Raw genomic sequence first — 22,011 nt, 5'->3', positions numbered from 1 at the left:
ATCTCGGCAACTAAAACATGTTGTTTCCAATCAAAACGATTTGTCTTCTGTTCGCTTTTTATTTAGAAAAAACCGACGGAGATGTTGAAGAAAGCGTACTGCATTTCACTAATACGTTACACCGCATTTTTCATACTTGATACTTGCGTTCCTCAAACTTCTCCCCTTAGAGCAGCACTTAAAACTGAATGGTGCACTAGAGAATTGAACTACTTAAAAAATTAAAAAACTCGCTGGTTTAAGCGATAAAAGAAATCTGGCTTGTCAAGTGACTATGGGGTTTATTCTATTTTACGTCACAAATATAATTCTCTGAGCAAGATATGCTACAAGAACTACTTAGAAAAGCTAAAGCTTCATATTTCTTCCTACCCGAAGTCGTTCTACGGTTTTGTTAACTCCAAACGTAAGACTACTGGGTTTCCTTCTTTCATGAAATTTGAAACATGATTTCAAGTGATGACGGCATAATTGCTGATATGTTTGCTGATTTCTTTAAATCAAACTACTGCGAGTCGGCTTCACGACAACCCAGACCTCCACCTGGGTTACCAATGCTTGACTGTGTACGAGTTCCCTTAATATCTGCTACAGATGTATTTTTTAAGCTAGAAAAACTGAAGACTTCTTATTCTAGTGGTCCTGATAAGATTCCCACTGTTGTTCTGAAAAGTTTCGCTGAATTTCTTTATCAGCCCTTAACTAATATATTTAACGCCTCTATAAAAGAAGGAATATTTTCTAGTTTCTAGAAAGAATCTTTTATAATACCACTGTACAAAAGTGGCAGTAAATCTTGCGTAGCAAACTATAGAGGAATTGCAAAACTTAGTGACATACCGAAGCTTTTCGAATGCATTATTCAAAACAGCTAGCTCACTCACTATATCCAATAATCCACCCGTCTCAGCATGGGTTCTGCAGAGGTAAATCAACCGAATCAAATTAGCCTGAGTTGACAACGTAAGTCTCTAGAAACCTTAGAAATAACCTCCAAACAGATGTAATTTACACAGACTTTAGCAAGGCTTTTGACAAAATTTCTCATACAATTCTTATTAACAAACTTGACTGTATGGGGCTCTCATCGACGTTGCTAGGATGGATCTCCACTTACTTAACAGAAAGGAAGCAAAAAGTGATATTTAAAGACGCCTCATCGCAATTCATCAAAGTTACATCTGGCGTACCTCAAGGAAGCCATCTTGGGCCGCTTTGTTTTTAGTATTTATCAATGATCTTTCAAGTATGTTAACTAGCTCCAAGATTTTAATGTACGCCGATGATGTAAAGTTCTTTAGATCCATTCAAAGCCCTGGAGACAGACTACTTCTTCAGAACGATTTGGACAGCTTAGTTCAATGGTGCAAGGCCAACGAAATGGCCCTCAGCCTAAACAAATGCAAATTCATGAGTTTTACTAGAGAATCATATCAGGTACATAATTATTCTATAGGTGACTACCAGCTTGAGCAAGTTACTAGCTTCATCGATCTCGGTGTCAAAATGGACCCGAAACTAGACTTCAAATAATATATTGAAACTTGTGGGACTCGATCTAGAGGTATGTTAACTTTCATTAAAGGATGTGCAAAAGAATTTATAGACCCTTACGTCACAAACGCACTCTTTACTGCCTTAGTTCGACTGAGACCAGAATATGCGTTAACTGTTTGGAACCCACGGTATCAGATTTATCATGACAAGATGGAATCGGTTCAAAAACAGTTCCTGCTTTTTGCGTTAAGTCACTTATCGTGGGATCCAACAAGGAATCTTCCATCCTATAATAGCTGGTTGAAGCTTATTAACCTTCCTTCCCTTGAGAGCCGCAGGGAAATGTTGGGTGTATTGTTCATGGTGAAATTATTGGGAAGGATTGTGAATAGCCCATTTTTACCTAGTGAAATAAATATTAATGTCCCTATGAGGTCATCAAGACATTTTCAATCACTCTTCCAGAGTACATGCAGATCTAATTTTGAAATGCACGAAGCTTTTCGTTGTTTGTGTCTGAATTTCAAAAAGCACTAGATCAATTTCGATATTTCAGACTCGCCTTTCTTAATAAAGAAAAGTATACTATCTAACCCAAATTAGAAAATGCTTATCTAATGCAAGCACAGGCAAATAAAAACACATAAAAGTGTGATAAGATCATTCGCCTAAAAAATACATTACAAAACGTACTGATCACTGCGTCATCTACAACATACATTACATCTCACGAGAGCCTCCTACTGGGCAAACAGCTCCCTCATGAGCATTTCGCGTTGACTCCTTTATGAGCGCTTCACGTCGGCTCCCCAATGAGTACACAGCCTCTTTCTGAGCAATTCTCGTCCATCAGAGATCCTCACGACGGCTGCCTGCTTACGTATAAGAATTGATGCACAACAATCTATAAAGAAATAAAATAAATGTAAGGCGCGATAACCTCCGCAGAGATCTAAGGCCAAGTTTCTCTTCCAATTTGCGTCGTGCTCCTCTGGATTTTCCCTACAAATTGGCCGGACGGGACCTACATGTTTTATGCCGACTCCGAACGGCATCTGCAAGGCAGATGAGTTTTCACTGAGAGCTTTTCATGGCAGAAATACACTCGGAGCGCTTGCCAGTCACTGCCGAGTGTCGACCCCGCTTAGACAAATTTTCTTCTAATTGAAAAACCTTTTTTCTAAAATTTTGATGTTGCTCTGCCCGGGAGTTGAACTCAGGGCATACGGTGTAATAGGCGGAGCACGCTACCATCACACCACGGTGGCCGCTAAGATCCAATACTTTTCTTTTTAATGCCACGCCTAAATTTTCTCCTAGGTGAAATGTCATTGTTCTGCTACCTTTTATTGACTGAACAATTTTTTTACAAGCAATTCCATTGAATTAAATTCAAAATTATATGTGGGTTAATGAAGAAGTGGCAAATTATGCATGTGTGTGGTGTTATAAATTTTTACCTCAGTTAAAAAGAAAGAAAAGTACCAAATCGTGGTTACTGCACAAAAAGGACCAAATTGAAAAGGACCAGGGGACCAAATGGGATTAGAAGGAACCATTTTTGGTCCAAATGGACCACAGTGGCAACCGCGCATACATTTCAAATTAAAGCTGACAGGGGGAATTTCTGTAGAGGTTAATAAGTTGAAATGCCATGAATTGTCCATTTGTGTTTCAAACCAACTTTTCTTTTAAATGTGTCTACAGAAAACCAGAATACATATTATTAATATTCATTTTTAAAATCTAGTCAATTTAGAAAATATGAGCAGCCAGTTAAGCTAACATTTTAAAATATGTAAAAAGTGCAATGTACCAGTTGTCTACAAAAATGCTTGAAAACACTCTTTAGCAAATGGTTTAAGTAATCGAACAGCGATTAAACAAGTGATCCAGGCTGCTTACTATTGTGAACGTTTTTTTCAAACATTCGCCACTTGTTTGAATTCACAATGCTAAAAACAAACAAGCCAGTTTGTATTTGGTGGGGTGTTTTTGACGTTTCGTTCTGAAATTATAATTTTTAGCTGGCTTTTAAAGAAAATCGTAATCGTCAGTTAACTTGCTTTGCTCGTATATTTTTTACAGGTGCACTCAAATCGATACCGGTTGAAATTTGTTTGTAAAACCAGTTTGAAAATGGCATTGTTTTTAATCAATTTCAATACATAAAAACTGTACCTGTTTTAAACGAATTTAGCCAGGTTTACCTACATTTTTAGTTTCAAAAGTATAAATGAAAGTTGTACGCTAACCTTTTCTTAATGAGAGTACATTGTGAAGGTACACATATGGATAAAAGACTTAGTTTCTACTTTTAGTTTATTAAATAGCGCTGCAAGCGATGGCAGCAACATAGATGTAATATATTGTGACGAATATTAGTGACACTAAGTGATATTCACATCACTAGTCTGATGCTAAGTAAATGAAGCCACAACCACAATAAAGCAGGCAGTCACTTGTATCTACATAAACGAATCAATCATCATGTCTACACATATGTACGTACACGCAGCGGAGAGAGACGCACAAACACAGGCATATATCTTATCTGAGATGCTCCAAAAAGTAGGCAATCATCTGTGGAAGTATCACTCATATATACACGCGCATGGGCTATGCGAGAAGCTATAACAATTGTGCATCTGTAGTTATAGCTGGTAAACGAGTAGTAAATTCTAGAAATAGAAACGCCTAGAAGTATGCGAACGAGGAAATCACAGAGTATAAAAGGAGGTAAAGCTGAGAATCAGAATGAGTTTGATTTAAGCACGCTATCTGTCGAGAACTAGAAGTGTTATTGTGAAGTACTTTAATAAAGACCATTTTGCATTATTAAATAGTGGAGTTATTTTTTCAACAGTTTAGTGATTCGAACGTTAGCAGAAGGTTGCAAATAAGAGAAATTGCACTAAATTCGTTACGATTGATGTCAGAAGAGGAACTGTTGAATAAATTCCAGAGTTGCAGAGCACAACAAGGACATGGCGAAGTAGAGTGAATTAAGGATCCAGCAACTGAAAAAGGAGCTGGAGAACCGTAGATTGAATACAACCAGCAATAAGATCGAAATTCAAGCACGGCTACGAGAGGTATTAGAGTTGGAAGGAATTAATGTAGCCGAGTATGTATTTTATCCTGATGTGGAAGAGCCAGCGACTAAAATGGAAGAGAAGATAGAGACTCCGAATCCATTGGCAAGTGTTGACACTAACGCGATACTAGCATTGTTGAACCAAATGTCGGGCGTAATCGCAACTGGAATCGCAGGAGAACCGTATAACATCCAAGATTGAAGAACAGAAGATATATATGGCATCTCAACTGGAAAAGCAGAGGGCATATATGACATCTCAGTTGGCTGAGCAGTTGAAAGCACAGAAGGTCCGCATATCCTCGCAGCTAGAGGCACAGGAGATAAGGGTATCATCGAAGCTGGAGGCCCAGGATACAAAAATTCTACAGTTTGAGGAAAAAATCGAGGCCGAGGTGGATGCTTTGAGAGGATGTATCGAGCAGTTGCAACTAAATCGCCCAGAAGTTTCAACGAGTAATCAAAAGGTAAAAACACCATCATTTGACGGTTCTGTTCCTTTCCAGGTCTTTAAGCTACAATTTGAGAAGACCGCAGCAGTGAAGAACTGGAATGCTGAAGATAAATTTTCTGCACTCTTCGTAGCATTGAAAGGGCCTGCAGCTGAGATCATACAAAACATTCCAGAGGGCGAACGGAACTGTTATGAAGCATTGATCGGCGCTCTAGAGAGACGATACGGAATCGAGCATAGGAGACAGATATACCAAATGAAGTTACTGAACCGCTTCCAGAGGCCTGGTGAAACATTGCAAGAGTTTGCGTCGGATGTTGAAAGGCTGGCACATTTAGCAAATGCGGACGCACCCGTGGAATACACCGAAAGGGTAAAAATCCAGAGCTTTATAAATGGAATACGGGACGTGGAAACGAAGCGAGCGACATACGCAAACCCAAAACCTACATTCACAGAAACGGTATCACATGCTCTGATTCAGGAAACAGCATCGCTTATGTGTAAGCCAGCATTCAAAGCACGCCGTGTGGAGGTAGAAAGGCCAGACTTGGCGAACACAATATTGGAGGCGGTGAAGGGATCACAAGAGAAAAATAACGGAGTTGTGAAGTGTTTCAAGTGCGGTAACCCAAGTCACATTGCTCGTCATTGCAGTACAGGTCCTGGTAGTTCGAACTTGGCTGGTCGTAAACGCAAAGCTGGAGGAGATAAGCAAGAGCGAGTCAGATGTAAAGATCGAAAACTTGCTCCAGCTATTGAATGTCCTGTGATATCTGTGTCGCAAATTGGAAGGAAATCAAGCAGTCTTACCGTCAGAGGGAATGTGTATGGCAAAGAACGTGTACTAACTGTAGATACGGGCGCATCTCATACCTTAATCCAATCTGATTTGGTCAATAGGAGAGTAAATCCATTACCTCGAGCAAGGTTGCGTACGGTCACTGGCGAGTACAACCAAGTCCAGGGAGAAGTGATCTGTGAAGTCTTAATTGGGAAGGTCATGGTTCTACACAAATTCATTGTGGCGGAGATTGTTGATGAAGTCATATTGGGAGTGGACTTCTTAGTTGACCATGACATCAGGATCGACATGCAAAGAAGGAATATGCGCTATAAGAACCAGGATATGACACTTAACTCTAGTTTGGAGAAAGGGTTCAGCAGTAATCGAGTACTGGCGGAGAAGACTCGACAAAGACCACCAAAGTCAAAGAAAGTAAATCGGGCAAAAGTTGATGGAATGAATGGGCCAAACAAATCAAAACCCAAGGTACCCGCGATAAAAACGCTGGCATTGACAGGAAGGAGAGAATTTCCCAAAAAGAATGTAAGGGTGGTTTCAAGCCAGCGCGCACTACTGTTGTGAAACGTCAAGACGATACTGATGATGCAAAGCCAATCCGTCAAGCGCAAACTCTGCGAAGTAGTTCTTCATTGGCCTAGGAACAGAGTGTGAGGGAACGTCCCAGGGTAATGAGTAGTAAGATGAAACACAGGTACGACAAGAACAATAAGGTTTCCATGAGGGAGATTTCGTACTGCTATACAACTCTCACCGGCGGAAATGTGTTCCATCCAAAATTCGGTGCAGTTGGGAAGGGCCGTACAAAGTTGTGAAGAAGATCAGTGATACCATCCACCGCATACAAACAATTGGGAAACCACGAAATAGAAGGGTGGTTCATTTGGAGAGGCTAGCAGCGGTTAGATCGAGAGATTGTCTGATCGGGACGATCAGACTTAGGTGGAGGGCAGTGTGACGAATATTAGTGACACTAAGTGATACCCTGAACCAAAAATCGTACGCTATATTAATAAAAATGATTTATTGATTGATTGTACATAGTCACAATTAACATTTTATTGTCTGTATTAAATATTTATTAAATACCTATAAATGCATTTATTATTTTTGATAAACGGTTATTAAAAAAGTTTATTAAAAATTTCTGTGACGTATTCTCTAACTGTCTGTCGGTTGAAATACGTTGTGATAAACTATTTGTTGTCAGAATTAAATATATATTGAATACAATTAATATATTAATTGTTATCATAAATAGCGTAAGTATAAGTAAGTGTTCAAATAAATCTTTAATTTTGAATATAAACAGTTTAATTGTGAAAATAAATAGCTTATTAAATGTATCGGGTTTCTGTTACACAAGCCGCCAAAAAAAATTTTTTTTTCAGCTAAATAGCACGGTATATCTTTATTCTTTAAACTGAAATGCGAATTGAGTTCACTCGTTACATATTTTAATAAAATTATTGACTTCGATTTTGTGTATTTGTGTAAAAATGTAATTGTTAAAGAGCACCAAAAACATAGTAAAATCGATCTGCGTGAACATCAATGTTTTTCCACCACTAATATCTACGTAACGGGAACTAGCTTACCTTTGTCCAGGAAGTGAACCAACGTGACTCTCTATAATTGTCATCATCGGCCATTGCCATTTTGGGGCGGATCAGCAATATTTGGCGATTAAAAAAGGCAACACGGCAGTTGTACGATACATTACGGTGCATAACCGGCATACCCACGTCAATGAGCATGTTTTCGCTAAAAAATAGAAATCTTAATTTAAATAAAGCTTTTTTTTAAATAAACGTCAAAACATAATATCGAAGAATGAATAATATTTATAAAATGAAGGTGCGGTGCACCGCCTTGGGGATTAATGCCGAGCTTCTCTTCCAATTGGCTTCGTACTACTAATGGATTTTTCCTAGATGTTTTATACTCCTAATGACATCTGCTAGATAATTTCAGCTGAGAAGATTTTCTACAGTATTTTTGATGTAGTTGTCTTGTCGTTTGAGTCGGGGACCATTGGTTAGTTAGGCCAGCATACTTTGGCTCGAGTCTCCCTAAGCGACAATGTTTATGCAGAACGTGACAACAGTATATATTAACGCTTTGTGTCGTAGACAGCCCCTGACACACTACGGGATCAAATAGCTTTGTTGGGTATTGACAGAACTTGTAATGCTTACGGAGATGTACCCGTTGCAAGCATTTGCCTACCATACGCGCCTCTTTGGGGGATCAATATAATTCATTCATCTTGTAGCAGCCTTGATTTTATATTATGGTAGGATAGCAACTCTCTCCAACTGTGTCTTTTAATTACATGTGCCAAACATATTGCCGACAATCACGTTATTAATGGCCAAGGGATTTAAAAGTTTTTTAAAAAGTTCTTATTCTCGGAACAGCTCTCTGTCGACCACACACTTGGCAATCTGTTTCATGCAAAGTAGCCAAAAGGTTCATTCAAGTCTCCGGAAGCTTCCCAAGGCTACAAAGCTGACAGTTGCATTTGTAGCGCCGTTTCGCTGAGTTACACAGTTAACAGCGCCAACCTAGGATGGACTGGTTCTTCAAATCCCAGGGTTGTGGCGGCGACCAAGCCTTATACCATCAGTTCGGACTCCCCCTCTTTATCCCCAAAGTGAGGAACTCTTCCAGTCTCCTTTCAAAATCCTTCAGTTAAATTGTAACGAATTAACTGAAAAAAGGTAAACTAGATAACTGACTTCATATAGAGGGACAATATCCGCATCGTCGCGAGGCAAAAGACAAAGCTAACCATCTTATGGGATTTCTGAACTTAGATGGGTATAATGAATAAATTGAAATGTTAAACTAAGTAGCCCCTGTCACCTATTGTCCGAGTAACTAAGTCTCCGCCTGCAGGTAAGCTCTAGTCAACCGGATAGTTCTTGTCAAACCCGACAAAATACCAATCGTTTTCGGCTACAAAGTTTTATCCAATGCAAACTGTGGAGCGGGCACATTCTGTCCACAATTTGGCAATGGCGCACAAATCGATAGCGTAATTCACAAAGGCCCTAACCAACTAACTTACAGGATGAGCATAAAAACATTTTATTTTTACATTCAATACAAACAATGTCTATTAGGGTGGGTCAAATTTATTGTTGAAAAGGCACATCCAGTTTCTTAATCTATGGGTCATACTGAGTAATATTGTCCATGGGACCATAGGTCTGAAATGAATTTCGAGCCTCCCTAATTTTGTTAGAAACTTTTATATCAAAATTTTCTCACTTGATTAGGGAGGCTCGAAATTCATTTCAGACCTATGGTTCCATGGACAATATTACTCAGTATGACCCATAGATTCAGAAACTGGATGTGCACCTGAAGTTTTTTTCCCCATAAAATTTGACCCGCTCTAATGTCTATGCAAAGTAACAGAAAATTTAGGCATTCTGGAACTTTATAAAAAATATATTTCATAGCAAAACGCAATAATTTCATAAAATTTTTACATCTTTTGAGTTGAATATATTGTTATGTTAATATGAATGGGATTAAGATGTGGAGTACTCAGGTCGACTTAAGGAGTACTTTAAGAGTATTTAAGGGATATCGAGTACTCCATAACTGATCCTCATACGTATAAAATTTACATTGCGATGTCCTGGGCCAGGATCATCTGCTATGGCTCTCATTCAGAGTATCACACCTGCGGGCGAAAACTTTCCAAAAAAAATCTAAACAAGTAAGGAAGGCTAAGTTCGGGTGTAACCGAACATTACATACTCAGTTGAGAGCTGTGGAGACGAAGTAAGGGGAAATCACCATGTTGTAAAAAGAACCTAGGGTAACCCTGGAATGTGTTTGTATGACATGTGTATCAAATGGAAGGTATTAAAGAGTATTTTAAGAGGAAGTGGGCCATAGTTCTATAGATGGACGCCATTTACGGATATCGCCATAAAGGTGGACCAGGCCTGACTTTAGAATTAGTTTGTACGATATGGGTATCAAATGAAAGGTATTAATGAGTATTTTAAAAGGGCGTGGGCCTAAGTTCTATAGATGGACGCCTTTTCGAGATATCGCCATAAAGATGGACCAGGGGTGACTCTAGAATTTGTTTGTACGATATGAGTATCAAATGAAAGGTGTTAATGAGTATTTTAAAAGGGAGTGGGACTTAGTTCTATAGGTGGACGCCTTTTCGGAATATCGTTATAAAAGTGGACCAGGGTTGACTCTAGAATGCACTTGTACAATATGGGTATCAAACGAAAGGTGCTAATAAGTGTTTTAAAAGGGAGTGGGCCTTAGTTCTATGGGTGGACGCCTTTTCGGGATATCGCCATAAACGTGGACCAGGGGTGACTCTAGAATGCGTTTGTACAATATGGGTATCAAATGAAAGGTGCAAATGAGTATTTTAAAAGGGAGTGGGCCTTAGTTCTATAGGTGGATGCCTTTTCGAGATATCGCCATAAACGTGGACCAGGGGTGACTCTAAAATGCGTTTGTACTATATGGGTATCAAATGAAAGGTGTTAATGAGTATTTTAAAAGGGAGCGGGCCTTAGTTCTATAGGTGGACGCCTTTTCGAGATATCGCCATAAAGGTGGACCAGGGGTGACTCTAGAATTTGTTTGTACGATATTGGTATCAAATGAAAGGTGTTAATGAGTATTTTAAAAGGGCGTGGGCCTTAGTTCTATAGGTGGACGCCTTTTCAAGATATCGCCATAAAGGTGGACCAGGGGTGACTCTAGAATTTGTTTGTACGTTTTTGGGTATCAAATGAAAGGCGTTTATGAGTATTTTAAAAGGGAGTGGGCCTTAGTTGTATAGGTGGATGCCTTTTCGAGATATCGCCATAAAGGTGGGCCAGGGGTGACTCTAGAATGTGTTTGTACGATATGGGTATCAAATTAAAGGTATTAATGAGGGTTTTAAAAGGGAGTGGCCCTTAGTTGTATATGTGAAGGCGTTTTCGAGATATCGACCAAAATGTGGACCAGGGTGATCCAGAACATAATCTGCCGGGTACCGCTAATTTATTTATATATGTAATACCACGAACAGTATTCCTTCCAAGATTCCAAGGGCTTTTGATTTCGCCCTGCAAAACTTTTTCATTTTCTTCTACTTAATGTGGTAGGTGTCACACCCATTTTACCAAGTTTTTTCTAAAGTTATATTTTGCGTCATTAGACCAATACAATTACCATGTTTCATCCCTTTTTTCGTATTTGGTATATAAGTATGGCATTTTTTTCATTTTTCGATATCGAAAAAGTGGGCGTGGTCATAGTCGGATATCGGCCATTTTTTACACCAATACAAAGTGAGTTCAGATAAGTACGTGAACTGAGTTTAATAAAGATATATCGATTTTTGCTCAAGTTATCGTGTTAACGGCCGAGCGGAAGGACAGACGGTCGACTGTGTATAAAAACTGGGCGTGGCTTCAACCGATTTCGCCCTTTTTCAAAGAAAACAGTTATCGTCCTAGAATCTAAGCCTCTACCAAATTTCACAAGGATTGGTAAATTTTTGTTCGACTTATGGCATTAAAAGTATCCTAGACAAATTAAATGAAAAAGGGCGGAGCCACGCCCATTTTGAAATTTTCTTTTATTTTTATATTTTGTTGCAACATATGATTACTGGAGTTGAATGTTGACATAATTTACTTATATACTGTAAAGATATTAACTTTTCTTTTAAAATTTGAATTAAAAAAAAATTTTTTTAAAAAGTGGGCGTGGTCGTTCTCCGATTTAGCTAATTTTTTTTAAGCAGACATATAGTAATAAGAGTAACGTTCCTGCCAAATTTCATCATGATATCTTCAACGACTGCCAAATTACAGCTTGCAAAATTTCTAAATTACCTTCTTTTAAAAGTGGGCGGTGCCACGCCCATTGTCCAAAATTTTACTAGTTTTCTATTCTGCGTCATAAGTTCAACTCACCTACCAAGTTTCATCGCTTAATCCGTATTTGGTAATGAATTATCGCACTTTTTCCATTTTTCGAAATTTTCGATATCGAAAAAGTGGGCGTGGTTATTGTCCGATATCGTTCATTTTAAACACCGATCTGAGATGAGTGCCCAGGAACCTACATACCAAATTTCATCAAGATACCTCAAAATTTACTCAAGTTATCGTGTTAACGGACAGACGGACGGACGGACGGACATGGCTCAATCGAATTTTTTTTCGATACTGATGATTTTGATATATGGAAGTCTATATCTATCTCGATTCCTTTATACCTGTACAACCAACCGTTATCCAATCAAAGTTAATATACTCTGTGAGCTTTGCTCAACTGAGTATAAAAAGTACTTAATGGACACTCAAAAGCAACGCTAGACCTGGGTCATGCACTTTATACTGGAGTACTAATATGACAAAAATGGTACACATGGTCCAACCATTTTTTCTAGGGTCGTTGAAATAATAGTACCAAACCTTTTATTCTATAAATTGCAAATACTGTTCACAACAAAATGCATAATATCCAATAACTTCCAAACGAAAACGCAATAAATAAATTTTTTCAGACCAAAATGCAATAATTACCAACAACTATCTGTCTTAACTTCAAATATAGTTGTCCGATAAATATGTTTTTTGCTGCATATGTGTTCTTTCATAACTGCTATAATAAGTATCATTTGAAAATGTGCCTCTATTTAAAACTGGACACTTTTTTCACTTTTCTAGGAAGTAGTTATGGGGTACTTATTGCGGCCGCCGTGGTATCATGGTAGCGTGCTCCGCCTACCACACCGAAGATCTTAGGTTCAAACCACGGGCAAAGCAACATCAAAATTTTAGAAACAACTTTTTTCAATTAGAATAAAGTTGTCTAAGTGGGGTCGCCCCTCGGCAGCGTTTGGCAAGCACTCCGATTGTATTTCTGCCATGAAAAGCTCTCAGTGAAAAATCATCTGCTCTGCAGATGCCGTTCGTAGTCGGCATTAAAACAAGTGGGTCCCGTCCCGCCAATTTTTAGGAAAAATTAAAAGGAGCACAACGCAAATTGGAAGATAGAAGCTCGGCCTAAAAACCCTTCGGAGGTTATCGCGACTTACTTTTTTATACTCAGCTGAGCATAGCTCACAGAGTATATTAATTTTGCTCGCATAACGGTAATCCGTAACGACATAAACTAATCGAGATAGATATAGACTTCTATATATCAAAATGATCTGGGCGAAAAATGAAATTCATTTAGCCATGTCCGTCCGTCCGCCCGTCCGTCTGTCCCTAAACACGATAACTTGAGTAAATTTTGAGGTATCTTGATGAAATTTGGTGTGTAGGTTCCTGGGCACTCATCTCAGATCGATATTTAAAATGAACGAAATCGGACTATAACCACGCTCACTTTTTCGATATCGAAAATTTCGAAAAACCAAAAAAGTGGGATAATTCATTACCAAAGGCGGATAAAGCGATGAAACTTGGTAGGTGGGTTAACCTTATGACGCAGAATAGAAAATTAGTAAAAATTTTGACAATGGGCGTGGCACCGCCCCCTTTTAAAAGAAGGTAATTTAAAAGTTTTGCAAGCTGTAATTTGGCAGTCGTTGAAGATATCATGATGAATTTGGCAGGAGATTATCTCTATTACTATATGTGTATGATGTGCGCGAGTGACAGTAAGTGGACGTGTTTTGATCAAGCTCGTACAAACATAAAACTTAAATTATAAAAAAACCGAAAATAAGTATTAATTTACATCAGCTTATAAACTAATCAAGTCAGTAAAACACGTGTTGGTTTGTTTATTAAACTGCAAATACCAACCAAAAATTAAATTATCTAAATCTTCTGTGACAAATCAAAATTTCGTACCAAATCAACAAAATGAACACAACAACAATTGCTTGCGACGAATGTACACAGCCGTTGCCCGCCAATGGTGACTATGTTACGTGCATGCATTGCAAAAAGGCGTATCATTTCATGTCATGCACCACAATATCTAGTGCCACCTACATGGCCATGAATGCAGAGCGGCGTGGAAATTGGAAATGCCACAAATGCAGGCAACGGACAAAATCCTCTTCAAGCCAACAATCAGATGATGCTCCTAAGCAGCCATCTTCGAAGCCGAAGCCATCGTCTCATTCGCCTGCCGAAGCAGTCTTGGTGGGAACTAAAAAACGTAAAGCCGACGGCAATGAAAATCTTGCAATTAATGCACAAACCGACTTATCCGATCTGCGAGCAGATACCAGAGACATAAAATTGCTAATTGAAGAAATGACTACAAACTTCACTCAGTTGCGTATGGAACTAAAAGAAGACATAAAAATACCATATCACTTTTTGAAGCCAAAATTTGCGAATTAGGGCAGAATATTTCTGATCTCCATGAAAAGTGCAACGCAAAAGACATTCGTATTTTAGAACTAGAGCGAAAAGTAAACGAGATGGAACAACATAGGTTAGAAAAAAATATTGTTGTGAAAAACGTTAGCAAAGGAGATAATGAAAACCTCCAAAATATTGTGGAACGTATGGCACACTTTGCTGGTGTTAGTGTGAATGCGAATGATGTGGTCGATGTATATCGTGCGAAGGGAAAAAGTGACAACATCATAGTCAAATTCTCCTCGGTTCGCAAAAAGAGAGAGGTATTGAAAAAAGTACGTGGAGTTAAGCTCCATGCAAGCAACTTAACTGAAGTAGGCCAAACTTCTAGCAAAGGTACTGAAAAGAGAGTATACGTTTATGAAGATTTGACAAAAAGAAATCGCCAACTACTATGGACAGCAAGAAATAAAGCACAGGCGTCGGGCTGGAAATTTGTTTGGGTAAAGGGGGGTCGTATTTTAGCAAAGAAGGATGAAAACAATCAAATTATTTACATAAACTCAGAAGTAGATATAGACATCATCAACTAATTTATTAAACTGCCAACAAGAGCTTCACATACATAAGTATATTTATATCACCTTATTACTCAAATCTTTTTTATTTTTCTGAATCTTTAGCATATAAAGTACAGCTGTACCACTTTATATACTCCGTCAAATTTTAGAGTTACCTTCCTCTATAAAACTTCAAATACTTCCTAACATTAAGAAAGGTAGTATTTTAATATTGCCTTTTATTTGTATTATCACTGTAAACACCTACACACTTTATTAACTTAACTATATAATTTTTCTTATTTTTTTCTGGCTCCACTATATTTATATAATAGTATTTTTATAATGAACCACACAACAACAGAAATAATTAAATCCTTTGCAGAAATTGATACAAAAAACTTTAAAAAATATGATTTTAAATACACGTGCTTAAACATACGTTCAATGAGAAAAAACTTTAACGCGTTTCGAGTGGAAATTGATGAGCTTATCGATAGCATTGACATATTGGTACTAATTGAAACGAATATAAAAAATGATGAGCAAAACCTGTTTCGTATCAGCGGATTTAATGTTGAATTCTTAAACAGAAGCCATAAGAGCGGGGGAGGCATTGCTGTGTACTTTAGAGAGAACATATGTTATGAACGAATTGTATATTCCACAAATTCTTTTGAAACTATCGAAATCACGTTTACAATTAACAATAACAATGTTCCTTGCATTCTCCATGCTAGATACAGACCTCCGCAAAACAATGTTCGCACCTTCGCCGAAGAGCTTGACAACATATTGAAAAGAAAAAGCAAAGGAGAATGCACAATAGTAATAGGTGATGTCAACATCAACACACTAGATACTGATGACAGTAGCGCAAATCTCTACCTTGATTTGCTCTCATCTTATGGTATGAAAAAGGTAATAAATGAGTATACTCGGGTCGATGTAAAAAGAGACACTCATACGTGCATCGATCACATTTTCGTTAAGAGTGGGGACATTGAATTCATGTCAGGGGTAATACAAACGAATATAACAGATCATTACTCTCTTATATGTGGTATGTCTTTCAATAAGCGAAATGAGCCCCAGAAAGAAAAACCACAAGCTATTAATGTTATTGATAACAAAAAATTTTATGAAGAGATAATGAAGATGGACTGGGATGATACTTTTGGGTCAAATAGCGCAAACGAGATGTGTGATAAGATACACTGTAATTTTAGACGTACCTATGAGAACTCCTATGTTAGCAAAACGATCACGGCACCGAGAAAGACGAATGTTTGGATGACAAATGACCTAAAAACTTTGTGTAAAAGCAGGGATAATTTATATAGAAAGTGCAAAGCAAAGCCATGGGATAAAAAAGTAGAAGTAGACTATAAAAAATTTAGAAACTACGTCAATAAAGAAATACAAAGAACTCGGAATAGTTACTATCAAAATAAATTTTTTGAGTACAAACACGATAAAAGAAAAACCTGGCAACTCGTTAATGAGATTGTTGGTCGAAAGAGCGTAAGCCCAGATGAGCACGTTTTAAAGAACTTCAAAAATATTAGCACAAAAACTATCTGTGATAATTTTGCAACAACATTTTCTGAGGGCGTAAAAAGGGTAATTCATCACTGTGATATCAGGTCTTTGAACGCGCCACAATGTCCGATACCCAACTCCATATTTATAAAAGAAATTACTGATACCGAGATATTGGCAATTGTAAAAACACTCGATGAAAGGAAGGGCCCAGGATATGACGGTATTCGACCAAAAGATATAAAAAAATTATCACATATTCTAGTCCCGATAATAGTGAAACTAATTAACCTTAGCATAACCCAATGCGAAGTACCCGTAGCTCTAAAGATATCTGTGGTAAAACCTATATATAAAGCCGGAGTGAAATCTGATATATGTAACTACCGACTAATAGCTATATTACTGGTTATTGAGAAAATAATGGAAGAAGTTATTGTCAATAGGTTGATAGAGTTTATAGAAAAATATAAAGTTATCGACTCCAGACAGTACGGTTTCCAAAAAAACAAAAACATAAACCAGCTGCTGGGTAAATTCTCGTCCAAAATCAATGAAAACTTGGAAAAAAATCATCACGTCCTTGCCCTATTTATAGATTTCAGCAAAGCATTTGACACCTTATCACATGAAAAATTGCTCGAGGCGCTATATAACGCCGGGATAAGGGGGGATTGTCTTAAATGGTTTTCAAGCTACCTAGAATTGCGAAGTTACAGTGTAAAAATACAAAATGAATACAGTAACCAAATAAGTTTGTCGTGCGGAGTCCCGCAGGGTTCAAAACTAGGGCCGATTCTGTATATAATATACGCAAATAGCATGCTTAGAGCACTCAACAACTGCGAAGCCTTGCATACGCAGATGACACAGCTATAGTAGTGCCACACAGGGATCTCTGTACTGCAATAAGCATCCTGCAGAGAAAGTTAGATGTAGTAACCAAATGGGCGCACGATAGTGGTCTGGCAATAAACGTAACGAAAACCAAACTAATGCACATAAGACCCCCGCATATTTCCCAATCAACAGTTCGGCTAATATTCCATAACCATGATTGCTTACATAAAAATCAGACATCCTGTAACTGCAACGAGAATATAGAAACCGTTCCATCATACAAATACCTCGGTGTTATTCTCGATGAAAATTTTAAGTGGAATGCACACATTTCCCATCTCCAAAGAAAACTAAGGTCGACGTCGTACGTCTTAAGCCATCTAAGTTTCTGTACGAGTTACGACGTGTTGCTCCAGGCATATTTAGCCCTGTCGGAGTCTTACTTAAGACACGGAATCGCCGCTTGGGGATCGTCAACATATTGTAGTATACTTCAACAAAGTCAATATTATAATTTGAAAATACTTGCCAAGAAGAAAAATATATATACCCCAAATCTTGAATTAAATACAGCTTTAAAATTACTAGACGTAAAGTCCATTTTTAAATTAACGATACTCAACGAGTTTTACGATGATTGCACATTCAAAATTCCTATCTCCCACGATCATGGAACGCGAAGGCGGTTAGAAAATCGCCTCGTAGTGCCTAAGTTTTCAAATAATTATGGTAAAAACACCCTATCTGTACTGCTTCCATAATTTTTCAATGAACTACCAAAAGAGCTTACAAATCTACCGAACACAGTCAAAAGAAAAAATTTTATCAAAAATCATATTAAAAGTTTATTGTAAATGAATTCTCAAACCGCAAAACTTGCACAATTACTGTAAATCGTACCTTATTTTAATTCAGTTGCTTTTTTAGTAAATCAGAGTGTAACGCTATCCATAATTGAACTTATTGTAAAAATACACAAAATAAAAATGTTTTTGTAATTTTGTTATGTCATTTGTGCACATTGTATATTATGCAATTGCTAGTTTTAATCATAAAATCTATAATATAAACCTGCAGACAAGCACTGTAATTTGGTAGGGGCATAGACTTTATGACGATAACTGTTTTCTGTGGAAGTGGGCGAAATCGGTTAAAGCCACGCCCAGTTTTTATACACAGTCGACCGTCTGTCCTTCCGCTCGGCCGTTAACACGATAACTTGAGCAAAAATCGATATATCTGTACTAATTTTAGTTCACGTACTTATCTAACTCACTTTATCATGGTACAAAAAATGGCAGAAATTCGACTATGACCACGCCCACTTTTTCGATATCGAAAATTACGAAAAATGAAAAAAATGCCATAATTCTATATTCTATGAAAAATGGCATGAAACATGGTAACTGGATTGGTTTATTGACGCAAAATATAAATTTAGAAAAAACTTTGTAAAATGGTTGCGACACCTACCACATTATGTAGAAATAAGAAATGAAAAAGTTGTGCCGGGCGAAATCAAAAGCCCTTGGAATCTTGGCAGGAATACTGTTCGTGGTATTACATATATAAATACATTAGCGGTACACGACAGATGATGTTCTGGCTCACCCTGGTCCACATTTTCGTCGATATCTCATAAACGCCTTGGCATATACAACTAAGGGCCACTCCCTTTTAAACCCCTGTTGTTGTTGTTGTAGCAGTGCTTCGCCCCATCCAATAGGTGCGACCGATCACAAGTTGTCATCAATGTCCTCTAACGGGAGTCCATGGAAACTTGCAGTTTCAACAGGGGGGACCATAATGAGAGGGGTTTTAGAGGCGTTAGTTCCACACTACAATTAAAGAGATGGTTGGTGTCACGTGGGGACACATTGCAAGGGGGCATACATTTTGTATGTCGGGGTTGATTCTGGATAGGTAAGAGTTTAACCTGTTACAGTATCCAGATCGAAGTTGATCTAGAGTGACACGCGTTCCCTGGGGAATATGCGTTCCTCTTCCGCAAGTTTTGGTACTAGTTTTTGAGTACTGGATTTACCGGGCAATTCCTGGCAAAAGGTTCGACGCCTGTTTGTGTAGTTCGCTGAGGACTTGCTTGTGTCTTTTGGCTTCATACGGCTGAGTTCTCAGGTGCCGCATTTCCTCAAAATGCTTACGGAGATGACCCCTTAAGCCCCTGGGCGGTGTTGCCTCATCAATCAGATATCTGTTGGGATGCCCAGGTTTCTGGGTATTCAACAGGAACTGTTTGGTTAGCATCTCATTTCTCTCACTGATGGGGAGTATTCTCGGCTTTTTATGTAGATGGTGTTTTGGGGACATAAGAAGACAACCCGTGGCGGTTCTGAGGGAAGTATTTCGGCAGGCCTGTACCTTCTTCCAGTGAGTGGTCTTTAGGCTTGGCGACCATATCGGGGACGCGTAGCATGCAATCGGCTGGCCAATGGCTTTGTAAATGGTTTTTGTTGTTGTTGTAGCGAGAAGGTTGCTCCCCGAAGGCTTTGGGGAGTGTTATCGATGTGATGGTCCTTTGCCGGATACAGATCCGGTACGCTCCGGTACCACAGGACCATTAAGGTGCTAGCCCGACCATCTCGGGAACGATGTATGCTTCTACATTAAACCTTCAGGCCATCCCCGACAGGCATACCTACCGCGGGTATATTCTGACCCCCTTACCTGCTGGGGTACTTTGTAAATGGTAATGAGCGTTTCTTTATTAAGTACTGCCAGGAAGAGATTTGAGGATTTTATTAAGGCTCTGGATTTTCGGTACAATTGCGGCTGCATGCTCACCAAAATGTAGATCCTGATCAAACGTTACACCCAAGATTCTGGGGTGTAGAAAAATCGGTAGCGTAGTGCCATCGACGTGGATGTTCAAAATGGTCGACATTTGGGACGTCCATGTTGTACATAAGGTCGCGGAGGATTTAGTGGGTGATAATGCCAGGTTTCGCGAGGCGAAAAAACTGGAGAGATCAGGGAGGTAACCGTTTATTCTGCTGCAAAGCTCATCGATATGTGGGCCTGGGCCTGTGGCCATTATTGTGCAGTCATCGGCGTAGGAAATGATAGTAACTGCTTCTGGTGGCGAAGGTAGCTTTGATATGTAGAAGTTAAACAAAAGTGGGGATAGGACACCCTTTTAAAACCCTCATTGATACCTTTAATTTGATACCCATATCGTACAAACACATTATAGAGTCACCCCTGGTCCACCTTTATGGCGGTATCTGGAAAAGGCGTCCACCTATAGAACTAAGGCCCACTCCCTTTTAAATAATCATTAATACCTTTCATTTGATACCCATATCATACAATCGCATTCTAGAGTCACCCCTGGTCCACCTTTATGACAATATCTAGAAAAGGCGTCCATCTACAGAAATAAGGCCCACTCCCTTTTAAAATATTTACTAACACCTTTCATTTTATACCCATATCGTACAAACAAATTCTAAAGTCGCCCCTGGTCCACCTTTGTGGCGATATCTCGACAAGGCGTCCACTTATAGATAAGGCCCACTCCCTTTTAAAATACTCATTAACACCTTTCATTTGATACCCACATCGTACAAACACATTCTAGAGTCACCCCTGTTACACCTTTATGGAGATATCTCGAAAAGGCGTCCACCTATAGAACTAAGGCCCACTCCCTTCTAAAATACTAATTAACGCCTTTCATTTGATTCCCATATCGTACAAACAAATTCTAGAGTCACCCATGGTCCACCTTTATGATGATATCTCGAAAAGGAGTCCACCTATAGAACTAAAGCCAACTCCCTTTTAAAATACTCATTAACACCATTCATTTGATACCCATATCTTACAAACAAATTCTAGATTTACCCATGGTCCCCCTTTATGGCGATATCTCGAAAAGGCGTCACCCTATAGAGCTAAGGCACAATCTATAGTTTAGAATAAAACTATATATTTTAAAATTTTATTAATTTTTTATATCGGCGCCTTCTAAACAAAAGCCGAACATGCAGAACGTACAAAAACAACAAACGCAAAGACATTTGGAAATAACAGCGCAAATATTCCCAAAACGAATAACAACAATAACAACACCAACGCAAGTGGTTCCCACTTCCCTCAGCAAGTGCAAGTGCATAATAATAATGATACAGGTACGAAAGAAATAACTTTGCAGTTGTTGTATGACGAGATCATTAGTTTAAAGAAACAAAATACTGATTTTCTCAACATTGTAAAGGAGCTCAAAGAGGAAAACTCAAAACTGTGTGCTAAAGTATGCAAGCTTGAAAGTGCATTGAACTGGAGAGAGCAACAACTGCTGAGGAGCGCTGTCGACATTGTTGGTGTGCCGCAGCTAGCAAGTGAGAATGCCAGTGAATGCACAAAAAATATTTTAAGCTCTGCTTAAATGTTGATGTTATATTAAAAAACTACAGAAGAGAAATGAATCTTCTCATTTCGGTAATGTGCTGCGTGTACACTTTGCTTCTATTGAAATGAAGAGAAAAGTGATGTCTAGTAAACAAAAGGCAAAGGGAAAATTAACCACTGAGCTTTTTGGTGATGTAAACAAACACAATATTTACATAAATGACAGTCTCACCAATTTCAATAGAGCTTTGTTTACAGCGGCAAAAAAAAAAACAAAAAAAAGCAAAAAGTTATAAGTACTGTGGTTGAAAAATGGAAAAATCATGATAAAAAAGGCTGATAATGGCGAGGCTGTTGCTTTAAGAACTTTTGACGATTTGTCAAAAATAACTTAGATTCATATAATTATTTATCATCAAAATTAATGGTATTTTTAAATTTCCTATACAATGACAGCGATGCCATAAACACGCCTATTAATGATTTAAATTTATTGGGTAGTACTAGTGACTCTTTTGTTGTTATTC

At 38.3% G+C, this 22,011-nt stretch overlaps 1 protein-coding gene across 17 annotated transcripts in view; it reads right to left on the bottom strand.

The window, feature by feature from the left end:
* The window catches only part of Nadsyn (NAD synthetase), a 1,223,365-nt gene that overhangs the window by 117,890 nt on the left and 1,083,464 nt on the right, over positions 1-22,011 (bottom strand). For all 17 annotated transcript variants that reach the window (XM_067782501.1, XM_067782503.1, XM_067782511.1 and 14 more), the window contains one exon: positions 7,452-7,617. In XM_067782501.1, the coding sequence (XP_067638602.1) occupies positions 7,452-7,617 (166 nt within the window). The remainder of the gene's footprint in view (positions 1-7,451; positions 7,618-22,011) is intronic.

Source organism: Eurosta solidaginis, chromosome 4 (genome assembly GCF_040869045.1).
Source record: "Eurosta solidaginis isolate ZX-2024a chromosome 4, ASM4086904v1, whole genome shotgun sequence".
NCBI classification, from domain to species: domain Eukaryota; kingdom Metazoa; phylum Arthropoda; class Insecta; order Diptera; family Tephritidae; genus Eurosta; species Eurosta solidaginis.
The sequence above is the reverse complement of the archived record's forward strand: the minus strand, read 5'-3'. Positions and strand labels throughout refer to the sequence as shown.